This window comes from Puma concolor, chromosome E3, assembly GCF_028749965.1.
Source record: "Puma concolor isolate L17-30 chromosome E3, mPumCon1.1.hap2, whole genome shotgun sequence".
NCBI lineage: Eukaryota > Metazoa > Chordata > Mammalia > Carnivora > Felidae > Puma > Puma concolor.
Window position 1 is genome coordinate 6749421 of NC_141682.1, and position 19460 is coordinate 6768880.

The 19460-nt window shown below is 49.2% G+C and overlaps 1 protein-coding gene and 1 long non-coding RNA gene across 3 annotated transcripts in view; one reads left to right on the forward strand and one right to left on the reverse strand.

The window, feature by feature from the left end:
- Positions 1-19460, forward strand: part of MYH16 (myosin heavy chain 16) — a 55286-nt gene that overhangs the window by 25595 nt on the left and 10231 nt on the right. For both annotated transcript variants that reach the window (XM_086692695.1, XM_086692694.1), the window contains exons 17-29: positions 1171-1257; positions 1497-1642; positions 2761-2851; positions 3323-3379; positions 4298-4384; positions 6186-6431; positions 7309-7426; positions 8669-8796; positions 9616-9812; positions 11511-11643; positions 12944-13160; positions 15630-15766; positions 15860-15963. In XM_086692695.1, the coding sequence (XP_086548821.1) occupies positions 1171-1257; positions 1497-1642; positions 2761-2851; positions 3323-3379; positions 4298-4384; positions 6186-6431; positions 7309-7426; positions 8669-8796; positions 9616-9812; positions 11511-11643; positions 12944-13160; positions 15630-15766; positions 15860-15963 (1748 nt within the window). The remainder of the gene's footprint in view (positions 1-1170; positions 1258-1496; positions 1643-2760; positions 2852-3322; positions 3380-4297; positions 4385-6185; positions 6432-7308; positions 7427-8668; positions 8797-9615; positions 9813-11510; positions 11644-12943; positions 13161-15629; positions 15767-15859; positions 15964-19460) is intronic.
- The window catches only part of LOC147572912 (uncharacterized), a 55648-nt gene that overhangs the window by 13747 nt on the left and 22441 nt on the right, over positions 1-19460 (reverse strand). The window lies entirely within an intron of this gene.

The window sequence follows — 19460 nt, forward strand, 5'->3', positions numbered from 1 at the left end:
GATAGCACAGTACCAGTGTGCTTGGTGCACCATTTTATGAGCCAAACTCACCAAGACAAAAGCACAAAAAATGTAAAAAAACATGGCGCTAAATAGACTATGAAAAAGCCACCTGTTTGCAGTATGAGCTGAAACAAGAAGGCGGGGCATCATCTTATTTGACGTCAGCTGGGAATGTGCGCTCCAGAAGACGCAAACTTTTCGCTGCTCTGCGCATGTCTGCAAATGACCATGAACGCACCACAAGTATTGATTTGGGATTACACATAAATTTTAGCTCGTAGGTAAATTGGAAAATAGATAATCCACAAATAATGAGGGCAGACTGCATTTTGGAAGCCTCTCTTTACTATCGTAAAATAAACATTATTATAGCTAATACATACCTTCAAAAAAATCAATAGAGTGCCCTTCTTTTTAAGGGGGAAATGAACGGAATGTAATTTATAATAAATAACGGGGCTGTCCGTGTGTAAGCGCTCAGGCAGATCCACTAGAAGACGTTGTGAGCAGTCGGCTGAACACCCGAGCCTGCCTAGGTGGCCGAAGACGGACGGGCACAGAGGGTGTGTTGGTGACATTGACGGCAAAGTGTGGCTGCCGTCAGTGATGCGGGTTTACAAAATGGTGAAGAACTCTCAGGGAGATTTTGACAATAACAAATCTCTCAGTTTTCATGGTAGATCATTCTTTAAAAATATAGTGTATACTAAACGAAAAAAAAAAGTTGAGTTATGTGTCCAGTGGTCCTGGCTGCTGGGTTTAGAAGAATAGAACTGTTGTTTTACGTACATGAATGCCCGGGTGGGGCATCAAGTGTGCGGACTACAGAATTATGCTTCACGGTACCGGATTGTCCAGAGCGAGGCATGTCCAGCATCCCTGGAACCACTAAGTGCCAGTGGGGCCCCCAATCATGGTGGTGAACAAAAGCTCCCCAACAGACCTCCTGCATGCCCCACGGAGAGCCAGAGCCCCACTGACCATTGAGGGCCCACCTACAGCTAACGGGTGCTCAGGTCTTCCCCTGCCTCACCTGGCACCAGGGCCAGGGACTCAGTAGCTGTTCCCTGAAGTCAACTCAACCCAGCTCAGAAGTGATGGCAGAGAACTAGGTCTGTTCAGCTGCTTCTGCATGTCTCGTGGAACATACAAGATCTTTCCTTCCAGAAAACCCTAGACGACCTGCAAGCTGAGGAGGACAAGGTGAACCACCTGACCAAGACCAACAGCAAGCTCAGCACCCAGATCCATGAGGTAATGCCCTGTTGCTGGGGCCATTTCTATAGCTCAAGGGCCAGGTCTGTCATGGGGCCCAGGGCCCTCAGATACATTTGGGGAATTGGACTGACATGTCCCCCTGAGGAAATGAGGGCCTTTCTGTTGCCACAGCTAAGGAACCAGGCCCAGTCTGGTTCCTCAATTGCATTCTGGCCTCAGACTCACCCCGCTCCCCTCAACACACGCGTTTTCTCTCACTCTTCTTGTTTCTGCAGCTGGAGGATAACTGGGAACAAGAAAAGAAAATCCGGGCGGAGGTGGAGAAGGCCCGTCGGAAGGCTGAGAGTGACCTGAAGATAACCATTGACAACCTCAACGAGATGGAGCGGTCCAAGCTGGACCTCGAGGAAGTGGTGAAAAAGTACGCCCATGCTGTCATTCATTTCATCCACAACATTAGCACTTTCTGTGTGGTACCAGGTGCCAGGCACCGCGCTGAGGGCTTCGCATGTATTAACGCACATCCCTAATACCCGCTATGTGCCAGGCACGGTGCCTGCTACAGAGCACATAGGGAGGGGACAGTAGGCACTGCCCATCCACAGGGAGCTCCTAGCCTCACACAGGGCCAGCTGGGCGCCAGAAAGGGGGCTGGTACTGAGCAATGCCCCTCCCCCATAGGCAGGGAGTCTTGGCAGAAACCTGTAAGCTGGGCTTTCAAAGATCACAAGGAGTCGAGGGGTATTTCAATATCACTGCGGCAGTAACTATGGGGGACAGGTGGAGCGGAGAAAAACTGGAAGCAGGAAGGCAACCGGAAGGCTACTGCAATAGTCCAGGTATAAACCTGAACTAAAGCAAGAGGCTGAGGGGATGGAGATTAGGAGATGGACAAGCTTTCAGGGGGCAGAATTTGGACGACACAACTTTGAAGTACATTTTACCAAGGCAGTTTGACAGCTCCACGAGCTGCTGTGAGACGCGTGTGGCTAATGCCGCATCGCGGCTCATTTCTTCTGTGGCACACCCAGAAGCTGCATGTGACCTTGACCATCCTGCTCACCTACTTGGTCTCTGGTGTCTTAGTTCTCACACATGGCTCCTTGACACGTGCAACCCACATATCAGAAGGAGACAGCCTTTTATGGAAAGTTTTTGGAAGAAAATTTTCCCTAAAAAGGCAAAGCACCCATGTGATTCTGGAGCCCCTAGAATGTAAGCTCACCAGGGCAGCGATTTCTGTCTGGTTTATTCACGGATGTGTCCCTGGAGCCCCAAACAGCATCCGGCAATAGTAGATAGTCAATAAACGTGTGCCAGATTAACAAATGCATGAGTGAGTGGGAGGCCTGTGCAGCAGATTCTGAGGGCTTTTGTAGGGCGAGACCTTCTGGGCTGTCACCGCAGAGGGTCAGGGGGTTAGGGGATGAATGGGTTTCAGCAGGTTCAAGGCCTCCTCCGGTAGCCCAGGTTCTGTTCCCTCACCAGCTGGCTGGTATCCCCTCAGAGCTCCTCCTCAGATCACACCTTCTCTTGCAGGAGGGATATGGAAATCAATTCTGTCAACTCCAAGTACGAGGATGAGCAGTCTCTGAATTCCACACTCCAGCGGAAACTGAAGGAGCATCAGGTGTGTTCAGGACCGAGAAGGCGCAACTCTCCTTTTGAAACGCCCTTCCAGGCACCTTGGCCCCCATCAGCTGCTTGGCCGCCCGGGTTTCCTGAGGAGCAAGGCTGCCCCAGAGTCCTTGACACTGATCCACATTCACCTCATGCAGGCTTAAAGTCAACGCCCCCACTATGAGGACAAGGCCCTCCACCATCTGCCCCTGCCCCCTCCCTGACCTTGTCACCCAGCGTCCCTGCCCCCCACTCCCTAGCCATGCTGGCTCCTTGAGGGGTCTCATACCCCAGCCTCTCCCCTGCCTCAGGACCATTGCACATACTCTCTGTGCCCTGTTTCCCTCTGCTTTTGACAGTGTCCATCACATGCTCAGCCCCTTTCCATCACTTCCCTACTAAAAGGTCAAGTGGGTAAGTCTGTAACTTCACACAGAAGAGATAAATCCCACCCCTCCACCCCCACCGATTTGTCTGCTAGGCCCGAATTGAGGAGCTGGAGGAAGAACTGGAAGCTGAGAGGGCAATGAGAGCCAAGGTAAATGAACTACTTCTACACTTACTTGAGTCTAAGGACCCAGTGCCAGCCACGAGCCAACCATAAGTAGACACTCCACTCAGGAAAGCACCAGAGGGGAGGGCAGGTTTCCAACTGAAAAGGCCCTCGCTGTTTCTTGAGCCCCTACCGTGCATCAGGCACTGTGCTACAGGTGCAGTATTAATTAGGACGTAAGGCGTAAAGATACGATTCGTGGCGTGGCCCCACCTAGCGCAGGCAGAGGAGACAACATGAGCCTGGGAACTCGGAGAACTGAACTCAACAGGCTGACGAGGGAAAGAATGTCTAGACGGAGGGAATGAAACGGCACCTCCCTGCACAGGTACAAAGATGTTAAAGGACCAGCAAAGATGGGGCGCCTGGGTGGCGCAGTGGGTTAAGCGTCCGACTTCAGCCAGGTCACAATCTCACGGTCCGGGAGTTTGAGCCCTGCGTCAGGCTCTGGGCTGATGGCTCAGAGCCTGGAGCCTGTTTCCGATTCTGTGTCTCCCTCTCTCTCTGTCCCTCCCCCGTTCATGCTCTGTCTCTCTCTGTCCCAAAAATAAATAAACGTTGAAAAAAAAAATTAAAAAAAAAAAAAAAGGACCAGCAAAGAGTGGAAGGAGGCTTTAGATGAGGATGAGGCCAGAGAGCCAGTGGGAGAGGAATCGTCACGCACCTAAACTCCAGATTCAGCCAAATGGGGGCCGGAGGTAGGATGGGCAGGGAGACCCACCCAGTGCAGGGAGGAGGACAGAGACATCCTTCACTGAGTGTGTGGGGTGGCAGGCAGAGTGCAGAGCTCCCAAAGTGCGGGCCCCCAGCCCCACAGACACCATGCGGTCACTGCAGTCTTTACCAGAGGGAGGGGCTCCCACATGGCTCCCCATCACGGTCACCCAACCTCCCCACCCCCAGGTGGAGAAACAACGCAGCGACCTGTCCCGGGATCTTGAAGACCTCAGTGACAGGCTGGAAGAGGCTGGGGGAGCCACGTCTGCTCAGGTACCATCCTTGTGGAGGGGACGGGCCCAGGGACCCCAGTTCCTGCCTGCCTTCAGGGAGAAAAAAAAAAAAAAAAACTGCTGGATGAGAAGCAGTGAGAATAGGACCAGTTAGCTGCTGCTGAATTCCTGGGGCTAACTTGAGGAGAGAACAATTAATAATAAAGAAGAGGCCAGAGAGGGGCTGGTTTGGTCCCCTCTCTCCCGGGGATCCTTAGCTCAGTGGTGAGGACAGACGGGGAACGGGACTGAATGCAGAGGGCAGACGTTGTAAGATATAACGTGTCTTTCAGAAAATGTGAGCTGAGGTAATGCCAGCCGATTAGGGGAAGGACTGCCACCGTGCAGACAGTCTGTTACAGTTCCTAAGAGGGGGCGTGCCATGCAGGGCCACACGGGAAGCAGCAGGGTCAGTGGCGGCAGAGGCAGGGGAGAATTGCAGGCAAGAGCCTTTATTGTGGTTTCTGAGGAAGGAACGGATACGGCAGAGGAAGCAGGCTTAGGACTGGTTAGTTTGGATAATTTCACCGGGCCCTGGGGCACCGGGGCTGAGCCCAGTTGGTACCTGACCATGGGGGTAATGAGAGCAGGGGGACAGTGGCTGAGAGTATGAGCACCCCAGAGAGGAGGAGCTGGAGGTGTGGGCTCTAGACCGGTTGCTTTGCACTGGAAATCTAGCTGTTTGCTATCTCTAGGAGTTAGCTTACCCTGGGAGGGGGCTGTTGTCCAGGGTCAGCAAAACCCCAAGAGGACAAGGCATAAGAATACAGAAAATAAAGACATGGTTAATACAGAGGGGTGACCCCATACTGCCAGGGCCGGAATCCAAGTTGGGCCTCTGGTGTGGAATGCCTCTTCCTCCAACTCACATAAAGGCATCACGGAGACTGACAGAAGCTTGAAATTCTCCTTCTAATTCTGGATAGTCAGGTCGCTTACAAATGTGGCCCCTGGGTCAGAGCTGAGAGAAGGAAAGTGGATGGGGTCCCTTAGCACTGGAAGGCTAGGCATCCTTTCCCGAGGCTCCCTGGACTGCACACCCCACTCCCTCACCATCCTGGCCTCAGGCTGCTTGTTGTAGGGGGGAGTGCTGAGAACCAAAGCTGGTATGCGGCTATGGTCAGGGTCCTGGGAGGAAACAAAATCATCCCAGGTGGTTTGAGTGAGAGGCATCAAGAAAGGACTACATCCAGCAATGCAGGGAAAGTGAAGACGACGGGACAGATGTAGGGCACCAGAGGGATGGGAGGAAGCAGGGTCATGGGGCTGTGACATTGGGAGCCTTGGAGCAGGGCCTACCTGGCAGGCTCCTTCTGGAAGCTCAGGGGGAATCTGTCCCAGGACTCTCCCCTGCCTTCTGGTGGGTTGCTGGCAATCCTTGGTGTTCCTTGCTTGTAGATGAATCACCCCAACCTCCGCCTTCATGGTCACATGGCCTTCTTATGGGTCTCCCTGGATCCAAATCTCTCCCCTTATAAGGACAACCAGCCATTGGGTTAGGGGCCTCCCTAGTTCAGTATGACATTTTACCTTGTTTACATCTGCAAAGACCCTGTTTCCATCCACAGGTATCTGGGGTTAAGAACTGAACATATCTTCTCGGGGGGCACAATTGGACACACAACACCATCTAAACAAATCCTATGGGCAATCCACCCAGAGGCTCGGGACTGACATCTCAATCAAGACATCCTGTTACAGGGGCGCAGAAATATCGGGGCACCACTGAGCAGGCGGGCAGCGTCTGCCCTAAGGAGACCAGTGCCGGTCAGTTCTGCTAAAGCCCTGCTTCTCTCTCCTAGATTGAGCAGAACCGCAAGCGGGAGGCAGAGCTGCTAAAGCTGAGGCGGGAGCTGGAGGAGGCGGCCCTGCAGAGTGAGGCAGCGGCCTCCACACTGCGCAAGAAGCACACGGACTCCATGGCTGAGCTGACGGAGCACGTGGAGAACCTGCAGAGGGTCAAGGCCAAGCTGGAGAAGGACAAGCAAGTCATGAAGGCTGAGATCGACGACCTCAACGCCAGCATGGAGACGGTGCAGAAGTCCAAGGTGAGGTGGGGGGACCCCCCCCCAGAGTCACAGGGACGTGCCCCAGCATCTGGCTGCTTCACACATATTCCCCAAGCCCCCAGCAAGCCCAGGGCATGTTCTAGATGTTGTGAAGGGAATGGAGATGAGCCCGTCACAGATCCCACAGGAAGGTGTATAACCTTGGCCAAGTTCATAATCTAACTGTGCTCTTCTGTAAAATGGAGATAATAATAATCCCTGCTTCATAGAGCTGTTGTGAGGGCTTCAACAGTTCCTGGCACATAAGAAAAGATCAATAAATGTGACAGACTAGGAAGAGTGACAACAGAAATGCATGCATCACCATAATGAAAAAGTGATACATGGCAAGAAGGAAAAGCGAGTAAGCCATTCAACACGCATTTATCAAGCAGCTGCCACAGAAAGAGCCTTCTTGTGACATGAGGGAAAGGGGGCTCCAAGGGTGAGCAAGGATGATGCTTTGGGGTCCCTGGCTCAGCCAACCAGTATCTCCAAACTTCAGACACTCATGAGGCATCTTCACAGTTCCCATTTTATCTGCACACCCTGGAACTAAGGCTAGTATTTTTTTCTTAAATTGGCGCATTGCATTTTCTTACTGGGCGAAGTCCTCAGGGGTCCAGAGTGGCTAGAAAAGGGGGATGAGCCAGAGAGTGAGGGTCTGTGTGCCAACCCAAAGACTCTAAGTTTATGTATAGAAATGATAAGGTGGGGCAGGGCGAGGGAGATTGGGGGAGATGGTTCTGAGATAGGCACGTTCTAGAAGGACGAGGGAGGTAGTCTAGGGGGCTGCACTAGGGGAACCCAGGTGGAAAGCAGGGAGGGTTTGGCCTGGCTTCTCCATTTCCCCACTGGGTACATCTTCCTTGAGCAGATGAATGCCGAGGCCCACATCCGAAAGCTGGAAGACAGTTTAGCAGAAGCCAACGCCAAGGTGGCTGAGCTGGAGCGAAACCAGGCAGAAATCAATGCCATCAGGACCCGCCTGCAAGGTGAGCATGCCTCTCCCTGCAGCTTCCCGAGGAACAGTGTGTGGAACAGAACAGGGATGCTCAAGGAAACCAAAAGAGTACCCATGTCCTCTTCCTGGAGCTTTCTCGGCCTTGGAAACTTCACACCTGCTGTGATGAGACAGGAGATCTGATTCCACCCATGGAGTGCCCCAAGCAGAATCTTTGCAACATAAAACAAGTGACACTATTCAAAGCATTTCCCTATCAGTTGTCTCAACCACCCTGCGAGATCAGCAGGAGGGGCGGTAGACAAAATTCAGTTTTTAAACATTTTAAAACATGATCCACATATTAAGAGCAAACATGTGTCACCAGTAAGGGAGCCAGAAAATGGTGAACTTGCCCTCAAGGGGCATTTGAAGGACAGAGATTTACAGTCATTTGGGGGAAGGGAAGCTTCAATAACTTTGCTAAGTTAGAGGCAGAACAGGTTAATGTCCTACCACACAGTAATACTGCAGCCTCTTGGTTTTGTTTTGTTTCTTACCAGAAGAAATCCTTTGCATCCTAGGACAAAAATAATTTGTGACTTATCACTATTCACTTAACACCTAACCTTGCAGAGGCTGGGCCCTCACAGACACGTACTCCCTGAGAGAAGTAAACACTCCTCAGGCCAGTTAGACCACGTTGCAGTGTGACCCCAGAGAACCCGCTGGCATCCTTTGGCCTTATTTCCCTCATCCTGAATACTTTCTAAAATCAATATTCCCTTTGATGGATAAGAAAAGTGAAGCTCAGCGGGACGAGGTAACTTGCCACAAAACCAGAATGACTTACAGGGCAGGACTCAAGCTCGCTCGTGCTCTCCGGCTCATGCACGTCTTCCTGGCCTCCGGCCCCCACAATCAGTTCACAGATGACAGGAGCATACGTTCTGGGACCCTGACAATTACATTTTCAAAGTAAAGGCTCTCTGCCCCACTGTTTCCTTTAAACTTCCTTGCGGGATCTCGTGCCGGGGCTGGGACTTCGTTATCTGGAGCCCTGTACCTCATGCAAGACACCTGGATGTCAGCAATGTTTGGACAACTGCTCCCCTCCTGGGCTCGCTTACTTTAGGCGGCCGGCAACGGTTCGCCATTGCTCCCCCTTCCAGCCCACTTGGCCAAGTCATCATATTTATTGGGTACTTTGAGAACGATGCACTGGGATAGCTTAGGATCTGGCTGGGGAGCCAGTTTTTCATCCACTATTTCTCCCATTCCCCTTCCTGCCCAGCTGAAAATGGTGAACTGAGCCGGGAGTATGAAGAATCACAGAGCCGGCTCAATCAAATCCTGCGGATAAAGACATCACTGACGTCGCAGGTGGACGATTACAAGAGGCAGCTGGATGAAGAATCCAAGGTTTGTTTGGTGATGGGGTGGGGGCGACAGAGCTACCTTCCTGAAGAAAGTTACAGGTTATGAAGATGTAGAAGGTACATGAAAAGTGGTACCTAGGGGCACCTGGGTGGCTCAGTCGGTTAAGCGTCCGACTTCGGCTCAGGTCGTGATCTCGTGGTTTGTGACCTCGAGCCCCACGTCAGGCTCTGTGCTGACAGCTCAGAGCCTGGAGCCTGCTTCGGATTCTGTGTCTCCTTCTCTCTCTGCCCCTCTCCTGCTCATGCTCTGTCTCTCTCTGTCTCAAAAATAAATAAAAAACATTAAAAAATAATAATTAAAAAAAAATTTTTTTTTTTTTTTTTTTAAAGAAAAGTGGTGCCTAGGTGGCTCAGTTGGTTGAGCACCCGACTTCAGCTCAGGCTATTATCTCGCGTTTGTGAGTTTGAGCCCTACATTAGGCTCACTGCTGTCGGTGCAGAGCCTGCTTCAGATCCTCTGTCCCCCTCTTTCTCTGCCCCTCCCTGGCTCATGCTTGCTCTCTCTCGCTGGCCCTCTTTCAAAAATGAATAAAAGCATTAAAAAAATTTTTTTTAAGTCAACTACAAAACTGTAATATGCTACGTGTATGACTAAATGAAAGTGATGAACTCCCATATCCTCGTGGACAGTAATTGGAACAAAATGAGGAAAATAAACCCTGATGGCCTGGGTTGTAGACTCGGTGTCCTTTCCCCCCGTTACTTGCTGCACTGTCAGTCCAATGCTGCGGATGTCTAAGCAATGGCCCTGGGGTCCACAGAGACCAGCGGGGCCTCTGATGGCCTCCGCTGGTCCCCACAGTCTCGCAGCACGGCCATGGTGAGTCTTGCCAACACGAAGCATGACCTGGACCTGGTGAAGGAGCAGCTGGAGGAGGAGCAGGGAGGCAAGTCAGAGCTGCAGCGCCTCGTGTCCAAGCTCAACACTGAGGTGACCACCTGGAGGACCAAGTATGAGACGGATGCCATCCAGAGGACCGAGGAGCTGGAGGAGACCAAGTGAGTGTGACCCTGTGCCAGAGAGCTGGGAAGGCTGGGGTGTGGGTGGTGCTGGTGGTCTGACCACATCAGACACTTGCTGAGGCCAGGGTCACGTCCAGGAGAAAGCAGTTCACAGGCTCCTCTTAAAATTTAAAAAAAAAATTTTTTTTTAATGTTTATTTATTTCTGACAGAGAGAGAAAGAGAGAGACAGAGCATGAGCGGGGGAGGGGCAGAGAGAGAGAGAGACAGAATCCGAAGCAGGCTCCAGGCTCCGAGCTGTCAGCACAGAGCCCGACGCGGGGCTCGAACTCACAGACCGCGAGATCATGACCTGAGCCAAAGTCAGATTCTCAACCGACTGAGCCACCCAGGCGCCCCCTCTTAAAATTTTCTTTAATGTTTATTTACTTTTGAGGGAGAGAGAAACAGAGTGTGAGTGGGAGAGGGGCAGACAGGGAGACACAGACCTCGATGCGGGGTCCAGGCTCTGAGCTGTCTGCACAGAGCCTGATGTGGGGCTCAAACTCATGAACTGTGACATCATGACCTGAGCACAGGCTCCTCTTAAAGTGGGGGCCGGGAGGGGATGTGTGTCTAGATAGGAGAGCCCACTTTGTGCCCTTAGCAAAGTAGCCACTGTCAGCCTTTGGGTTCCATCCTCAAGGATTTCTACATGTCAGCATGAAAGTGCTCAGGCTCCTGCAAGGAAGTCAAGAACAGGGCCTCCACCTCCAGGCAGGGTTTCTCTGCCCTTAAAGTGCTCAGGAAGCTTCCACAGGTCTGCTAGGTCTGTGGCGGGGCCTCTGGGCGATGTTGGGAGGGCTCAGACCACATTCTCAAAGGTCCTCACTCTGCTGGTTCCCCAGCTCTGTGCTAAATGCCCTCAAAGCTTGCAAGCCTTCTTCCTCATTTGCAAACTAGAGTGGTGGACATTCTGCCTTCTGGGCCTGAGGAAGTAAGAGTGGACATGTGAATGTGGCTCAGAGCCACCGTCTTGTAGAATAGGCTGGCTTGCTTGCCCATGGGAAGCCCTGCATGTGAGCCACCAGGCACCCGGCAGGGAGGGTACCCCGGCCTGCTTGCCTGTCTTGCTCACCCCCTGGAAATTTGTGGTGACATGACAGGGATGAGCACAGAGCCCTCCAGCTGACGTAAATCTCTTATCAGAAGGTCTTCATACATTGAGCCTAAATCTGCTTTCCTGTAGCCTCCAGCTCCTGAGCTCTGGCCCTTTTCTATTTTCTGCTGAGAGCGGCCAGCAGCTGCCTGGTCCCACCCCAAAGCTCACTCTAGATCTCAATCCCTCACCTCTCTCTGCCTGGACCTTCTTCCCCAGACACCCACAGGGTCCTTGCCCTCCTCTCCCTCCGGCCTCCGCTCATGTGTTCCCCTCCCTGCTTTACTTTCTCCGTGGTGCTTCTGTCTCTAGGTCTGTCCCTCGTCTAGAACAGATGTTTTGTGAAGGCAGGAGTCTTAGTCTGTTTTTATTCAGTGCTGTTTTTCGAACGCCTGTAACGATACCTGACAGAGTAGAAACAATATATAATTGTTGGATGGATGGATGGACGGACAGACAGTGGTTGCTTTCCTCTAATACTCTCCATTTTGTCCGCATCTTCTCCACTGTGACCCCAGAGCTCAGGACCACAAACACAGCCCCCTAGCCCATGGGCTTCTATGTTTCCTTGATGGCCTCTCTTGCCCTCACCCACAGGAGGAAACTGGCCGCCAGACTCCAGGAAGCAGAAGAGACAGCCGAAGCCGCCCAGGCCAGGGCTGCCTCCCTTGAGAAAAATAAACAGCGACTCCAGGCAGAAATCGAGGACCTCACCATCGACTTGGAGAAGGTCAGGGGGTCAAAATGTTCGAAGGCTGCCTATTTGCTGGGTCCAAGGGACCCCAGGGAGCTGTTGGAAACCGTCACATGTCTGGGCTTACCAAGAAAAAACAGGTGGCCCAACAGGATGGAGCACAGGGTCTGTATTCAGGCCCACCGAACACAGGCTCTCGCCTGCAAATGTGTTTATATACTCATAATTCTGCAATCTTAACACCCAACAGGTCGCTATTCAAATAGCTCTGTGGTGAGGACAAAACAGTCCCAGGAAGTCATGCAACCTATCGTCTCTGTTCCCCTTTTCCTCACACAAACCACATAACACACACTTTGTGTGGCTAAATATTCCTGTTTGCATCCCTGGTTCAGACTGATTTGCCAGACTTCAGCCAAATTAAGATTTCAACTGGTACACAGGAACCTGGTCTTGGTGTTTCAGGGCAACTGCTTCATGCCAGTGGTGAGGGGCAGAGGGGCATATCCATGTGAGAGGCTTCAGGAAAATAGCCCCAAAACCTGAAAAGGTTTTGCTCCTCCAAAATTAAGAAATGAAGCAGAAATTTACAAAATCCAGTATTGCACAGCAATAAATACATAGTTGCTGGAGTGCTTGGGTGGCTCAGTCGGTTAAGCATCCAACTTCGGCACAGGTCATGTCACAGTTCGTGAGTTGGAGCCCCACATAGGGCTCTGGCTGACAGCTCAGAGCCTGGAGCCTGCTTCAGATTCTGTGTCTCTCTCACTCTCTCTCACTCTCTGCCCCTCCCCAGCTTACGCTCTGTCTCTCTCTCTCTCAAAAAATAAACATTAAAAAATAAATACATAGTTGCTGGACACTTATGAAAAGGAGGAAAGGTCTATGAAAAATAAGGTCTGAAAATAATCAGCTTTGATTCACAAGAAAAATAACACCAAACCCATCTCTGAGTTGGACAATGACATGTAACAGGTATTAGTAAGTCATAGAGAAAAATGTTACTGGGGGTTGGGTGAATGTTATAAATCTGGGAAGGCCACTGTGGCCCAGATCCCTCATCATACACCTAAGAAAACCCTAGCCTGGGAAGATAAAATGGACTGCCCAAGGTCACATATCTAGTAGTAGGAGTTTTAGAACTGGAGGGTAACTCTTTCCAGGCTCCTTGCCCTGTGCTTGTGCTATAAATGTTGAATTATATCCCAATCCCCAAGAAATCTGTGGTCACCAGAGTTACTAGGGAGGGCTGGGGAAGTCAGGGAGGAGGGCAGAAGCAGAGGAAGGGGCTGGAGAGTCAGAGTCCCCGGAGACCATCATCCCCACCTCTCCCCAGGCCAATGCTGCGGCTGCTGCCCTGGACAAGAAGCAGCGGGTCTTTGACAAGATGCTGGCCGAGTGGCAGCAGAAGTGCGAAGAGCTGCAGGTGGAAGTAGACAGTGCTCAGAAGGAGTGCCGCATGTACATGACCGAGAGCTTCAAGATCAAGACCGCCTATGAGGAGTCCCTGGAGCACCTTGAGTCGGTGAAGAAGGAGAACAAGACTCTGCAGGGTGAGTCTGAGGGCAGGGACAAAGACCCAGGCAGGGTCTCCCTCCTCCTGAGCGCATCACATGTTTGAGTATCTGGCACATAGTAGGTACACACAATAAATGCCAACTGCCTGGCAAGCAATTTGTAGAAGCACTTGGGCACTCAGCAACATGACTTCGAGCAGGTGAGTTACTTAACCTTTCTGTGCCTCAGTTTCCTCATCTGTAAATTGGGGAAATAATAATGTCTTCCTTGTAAGGTTGAGACAGTTGGAATAAGATAAAATGTGTAAAATCTTCACTGAGTAGAGTAGCTGGCAGAAATGAGGGCTCAACAGATTTTATGTATTGAGCCCTTACATCCGTCCTATGCACACAACATACACACATGCAAGATTTCTTATGCATAGGAGTCTCATGCTGGAATTCCATTCTGTTGGATGTTGTTTGAAAATTGGTGCCTATCTATTGAAGAATGTTTTGCTATACGGGGATTTGACTGCATTAATGAGTTTTTATGGCAGGTACACATTTCTAACCACAAAATCAGTTGTGTAAGATAGGTCAGGGTTTTTTGTTGTTTTGTTTTTTTGTTTTCAAGAACTGTTCTGCTGAGCAGCAAAAATCTCAGTCAACACAGGGTTTCCTCAATTCAGGTTAGGTGCCTGATGTAGGGTCACTGCAATGGAGGGTAGAGGCAGATGGTCCCTGATTGTCCCCCAAACCTGCCCAAGGTCCTATGAGTCCCTCCCTGGGGAGTTGTCGGCTCACAGGGGATAATCTCAAGAGCCCAGCATGTGAGGTATGAAGGCTCTGCTTCTGTAGTCTCAAAAGTGTGAATACTAAAGGTCTTAAATATAAATACCTGAGTTAAGATAGGGGAGAAACAACCAGAACACCCAGATCAAGGTTGCCTGGACTAGGAGAGGACAGAAAATAGGAGGCAGATGCTGATTAGGTTCTGCTGAAGGTCCCAGGGCCCTGCCTCCTCCCTTAACCCCCATCCCACCTCCAACTCCTGGTGCAGATGAGAAAGCTCCCCAGTAACCTGGGAGTTAAGAGCAGAGGAATATGCACTTCACCTGGCCGGTGAAGCATAGGTGGGAACAAACCTTGTAAAGTAGCCCCAGTCAGGGGCACCTGGGTGGCTCAGTCAGTTAAGCATCCAACTTCAGCTCAGATCATGATCTTGTGGCTCATGACTTCAGGCCCTGTGTTGGGCTCTGGGCTGAGAGCTCAGAGCTTGGAGCCTGTTTTGGATTTCTGTGTCTCCCTCTCTCTCTTCCCCTCCCCTGCTCGCTCTCTCTCTCTCTCTCTCTCTCCCCCTCAAAAAATAAATTTTTTAAAAAATTAAAAAGAGGGGCGCCTGGGTGGCGCAGTCGGTTAAGCGTCCGACTTCAGCCAGGTCACGATCTCGCGGTCCGTGAGTTCGAGCCCCGCGTCAGGCTCGCATCAGGCTCTGGGCTGATGGCTCGGAGCCTGGAGCCTGTTTCCGATTCTGTGTCTCCCTCTCTCTCTGCCCCTCCCCCGTTCATGCTCTGTCTCTCTCTGTCCCAAAAATAAATAAACGTTGAAAAAAAAAATTTAAAAAAAAAAATTAAAAAGAAATTAAGTAAAGTAGCCCCAGCCTGGTGGGAGCCATGGAGGAGAATGGCCAAGCAGCTTACTTGGGCTGAGAGGGTGTGAGGCAGCATCACAGCATTCCTCACAGTCCCAGAGCAGTGCAGTAGAGAATGTTCTGGAAACAGCCACTATGTCCAGGACAGGCGACGGGAAGCCATGTGGGCTATGAGTGAGTCTGTGACATCAGCACAGATGGACCCCAACAGCTGAGACTTAGATGATGCCCCCAGTGCTTTCCACTCTACCTGGAACTTAGAAACCCAAGCAGGAAGATATTGGATTAAATGAGATTTCTCTGAACTCAGGGAGGCTTGATGTAGGAATGGAGTTCGGTCATGGATTAGTCAAGGTAGTCACATTTCTTGGACACCTGGCTGCGGCTGATATTTATGGCTGCTCCAAGGTGCTGGGTGGGTCCCTGGGAGCTCCTCTGGGTGGGCAACAGGTCTCCCAACTGAGGAAGGAGATCAGAAAGGCTCTACTCCTCCCACCTTTTCTTGGTTTTCAGACCTGGTGGGGGGATGCAGAGGGGGAGAAAGGGTCTGAGAAAGGAAGGCCTGGAGTTTAGGCCTAATGGGCCTGGGGAGTCCTGGGCACTGGCCCCCCAAGCTGTTCAGTGCTTACCCATTCTTTTGTGGGCCTCAGCCTCTCATCTGTAAAATGAGGAGCTTGAACTCACTGTTCTCCAATGCCCAAGCCCTGATGCTCCATGAGTCTACAACTTGGAGTATGTTGCTTCTCTTTGGATACAGTGAGGCTAGGAGTGCCTGCTTCTGCCCTGATGTAAGAATGTCTGTGTCACATGACATGGCCCTGGGAAGCTGGTGGTCCTCGTGTGCCTTATTAACGAGAATATTCCTTTCTCAGAGGAGATAAAGGAACTGATTGATCAGCTGGGTGAGGGAGGACGGAGTGTGCATGAGCTGCAGAAGTTGAAGAAAAAATTGGAGATTGAGAAAGAAGAACTCCAGGTGGCCCTGGAGGAAGCGGAATCTTCCCTGGAGGTAACCATGTGGCCATCACCTTGGAGGCTGGACCCTTGGCCAGGGACTATGCACCTACTTGGCCAGAAAGACTGATGTTTATATTCCTGGCAGGTTGAAGAGAGCAAGGTGATTCGAATTCAGCTGGAACTGGCTCAGGTTAAAGCTGACATCGACCGGAGAATCCACGAGAAAGAAGAGGAATTTGAAGCTACAAGGTATGGGGCTGAGGTGATGGGAGGCTGACTTTGGGTAGCATTGACGGGCCTCTGCCACCTACTAGTCATCTGACCTTGGGCAATTTAGGTGAATACTCTGAAACATAGTACTTCAGTGATCACAAAACACCATGGGATAATTAATCATCACCATCATCATCATCATCATCATCATCATCATCCAAAAATGGGCAAAGGACTTTAACAGACATTTCTCCAAGGAAGATATACAAATGGCCAATAAGCACATGGGAAGATACTCACTACCACTAGTCATGAGGGAAATGCAAATCAAAACTACAAGGAGATACCACCTCACACCCATTAGGATGGCTGCCATCCAAAACGCAAGAAATAACAAGTGTTGGTGAGCATGTAGAGAAACTGGAACGTTTGTGCACTGTTGGTGGGAATGTAAAATGGTACAGCCGATGTGAAAGCCATAATAGAGGTTCCTCAAAAAATTTAAAATAGAATTACCATATGATCCAGCAATTCTACTTCTGAATATTTACCCAAAAGAACTGAAAGCAGGGTCTTGGAGAGATACTTGTATACCATGTTCATAGCATTATTCAGAAGAGCTGTGGCATGAAAGCAACCCAAGTCCACTGACAAAGGAATGGATAAACAAAATGTGGTCTCTACACGCAGTGCAAATTTATCCAGCCTTCACAAGCAAGGAAATTCAGACACCTGCTACAACATGGGTGAACTTTGAGGACATTATAACTGAGTGAAAAAAAGCCAGTCACAAAAAGACAGATACTGCATGGTTCTACCTACAAGAGGAAGTACTTAGACCAGTCACAATCACAGAAACAGAAAGCAGAATAGTAGTTGCCAGGGGCCAGGGGAAAGAGGGATATTGGGGAGTTAGTGTTTCATGGGGACATGGTTTAGTTTTATCAGATGAAAAGAGTTCTGGAGACAGGCGGTGCCAGTAGAAGCACAGCATGATGTATGTGTTTAATACCACGGAAACGCACACTTCAAAATGGGTAACATAGGACATTTTACGTAATGCATATTTTCCCACAATAAAAAAATCAGAAAGCCCCCCTGTGAGATAGATGCAGTTGCCCCATCTGACAGATGTGAATGACGACAGCTTCTTGTCACCCCTCTCAGGGGTGGTGAAGATTAACTGAGATGATAAATATGAAAGTACTCCATAACCTGCAAAGCCACACAGATATAAATTACTATGAACATTCATGAACCCTCAGAAAACATCCACCACGTCATGGAAAAGAACTGATCTGCTGGGTGCTGGATTTGGAGATTTCTTTTTAATTCAGTGTCCACTGTTGCTGCCTGAGGTTCCAGTAAGTTTTGGACTCAGCACTAAGTTTTTGTTTACAGAAATATGATTTGTTGTGATTCTGAGAAGATCAACACATTTGCAACTGTCCACATTGGCATCTTGCCTAAACTGTCTGCCTGAAATCTTCCTGCACTATTGCTTCCTGAGTTTACAACATCCCCCACAATCACCCCTAACAAAGCTGTAGGCAGAGCCACTGGAGGGAGAAGCCCCATGACTCCGCAGCCATTAGAATAAACCCTAAATATCTAGCTATATGCCACTATGTGGCGTGGCGGGGGGAGGGGAGGAGAGAGAGTTTGCAACAGATTGGAGATATAATTTACATAGTTTGCCCATGACAAGGGAAAAATTCAATGGTTTTCAGTTGTGCAATTATCACTGCAATTTTAGAACATTTTCATCACTCCCCCAAAGAAACCCCATATCCTTTTGCAGTGTTGCCCCATTTCTCCCCACCACCCCCACTCCCAGACCTAGGCAACAACTAATCTAGCCAACAACTTTCTCTGGATTTGCCTATCCTGGACATCCCATATAAATGGAATCCTACAATATGTGGTCCTTTGTGACTGGCTTCTTTCACTTGGCATCACGTTTTCAAGCTTCATCCATGTTGGAGCAAGTGTAAGTATTTCATTCCTTTTTATTCCTGAATACTATGCCATAGTTTGGACAGATCCCATTTTGTTTATCTATTTTATCTATTTATCTATTCATCTGTTCATCAGTTGATGGACATTTGGGTTGTTTTCACCTTTTGGCCACTATGGATAACGCCACTATGAGCATCCATATACAAGTTTTTGTGTAGATAGAGATTTACATTTCTCTTGGGTATGTACCTAGGACTAGAAGTTCCGGTAATATGTTCACTCTGTGTTTAACTTTTTGCAGAATGGTCAGATTCTTCTCCAAAGCAGTTGTACTATTTTACATTCTCAGGGTTATAAGGGCTGTAGGGTCTCCAGATCTTCTCTAACATTTTATCATTACCTTTTTTTATCCTAGCCAACCTAGTGTATGGGAGGTAGTATCTCACTGTGGTTTAGAACTGTATTTCCATTATAGCTAATGATGCTGAGCACCTTTTTAAGTTGTTTTTTTTTTTAAGTTTCTTTGAGAGAGAAAGAGAGAGCACGCATCAGCACAGAGCCTGATGCAGGGCTCAAACCTACGAACCATCAGATCGTGACCTGAGCTGAAATCAAGAGTTGGATGCTTAACCAACTGAGCCACCCAGCTGCTCCTGCTAAGCATCTTTGATGTGCTTATTGGCCACTTCTCTATATTGCCTAGAAAAATGTCTATTCTAATCCTTGGCCCATTTTAAAAACTAGGTTGTCTTTCTACTGTTGAGTTGTAAGAGTTCTTTAAATATTCTGAATACTAAACCCATCCTTTATCAGATATGTAATTTGCAAATATTTTCACCCATTCTGTGAGTTGCCTTTTCAGTTTCTTAATAATACCTTCTGAAGCACAAATGTTTTTAAATTTGATGAAGTCCATGTATCTGTTTTTTTCTTTGGTAGCCTGTATTTTAGGTGTCATATCTAAAAAACTCTTTCCCTAATTTCGTCACAAAGATTCTTGCCTATTTTTCCTAGATGAGATCAGAGTTTTACAGTTTTAGCTCTTACATTTAGGTCTTCGGTCCATTTTGAGTTAATTTTTGTATAAGGTATGAGGTAGGGGTCCAACTTCATTCTTTTGCATGTGGATATCCAGTTGTCCCAGAACTACTTTCTGGAAAGACTGCTCTCTCCCTATTGAATGGTCTTAGCATCCTTGTTGAAAATGAATTGGCTTGGGTTTATTTCTGGATTCCCAATTCTATTCCATTCATCTATAAGTCTATCCTTATGCCATGACCACAATGTCTTGATTATGTGGCTTTGAAATTGGGAAGTGTGAGTCCTCCACCTTGGTGTTCTTTTTCTAGATTATTTTGGTTATTCTGGGTCCCTTGCATTTCTATATAAATTTTAGGATCAGCCTGTCAATTTCTGCAAAGAAATCAGCTGGCATTTTGATACTGACTGCACCGAATTCCACCTTCACAACATTATGTCTTCCAATCCATGAACATGAATGTCCTTCCATTTATTTAGACCTTTATTTTTTTCAACATGTTTTATAGTTTTTTTCTTGTATTTATTTTTTAAGT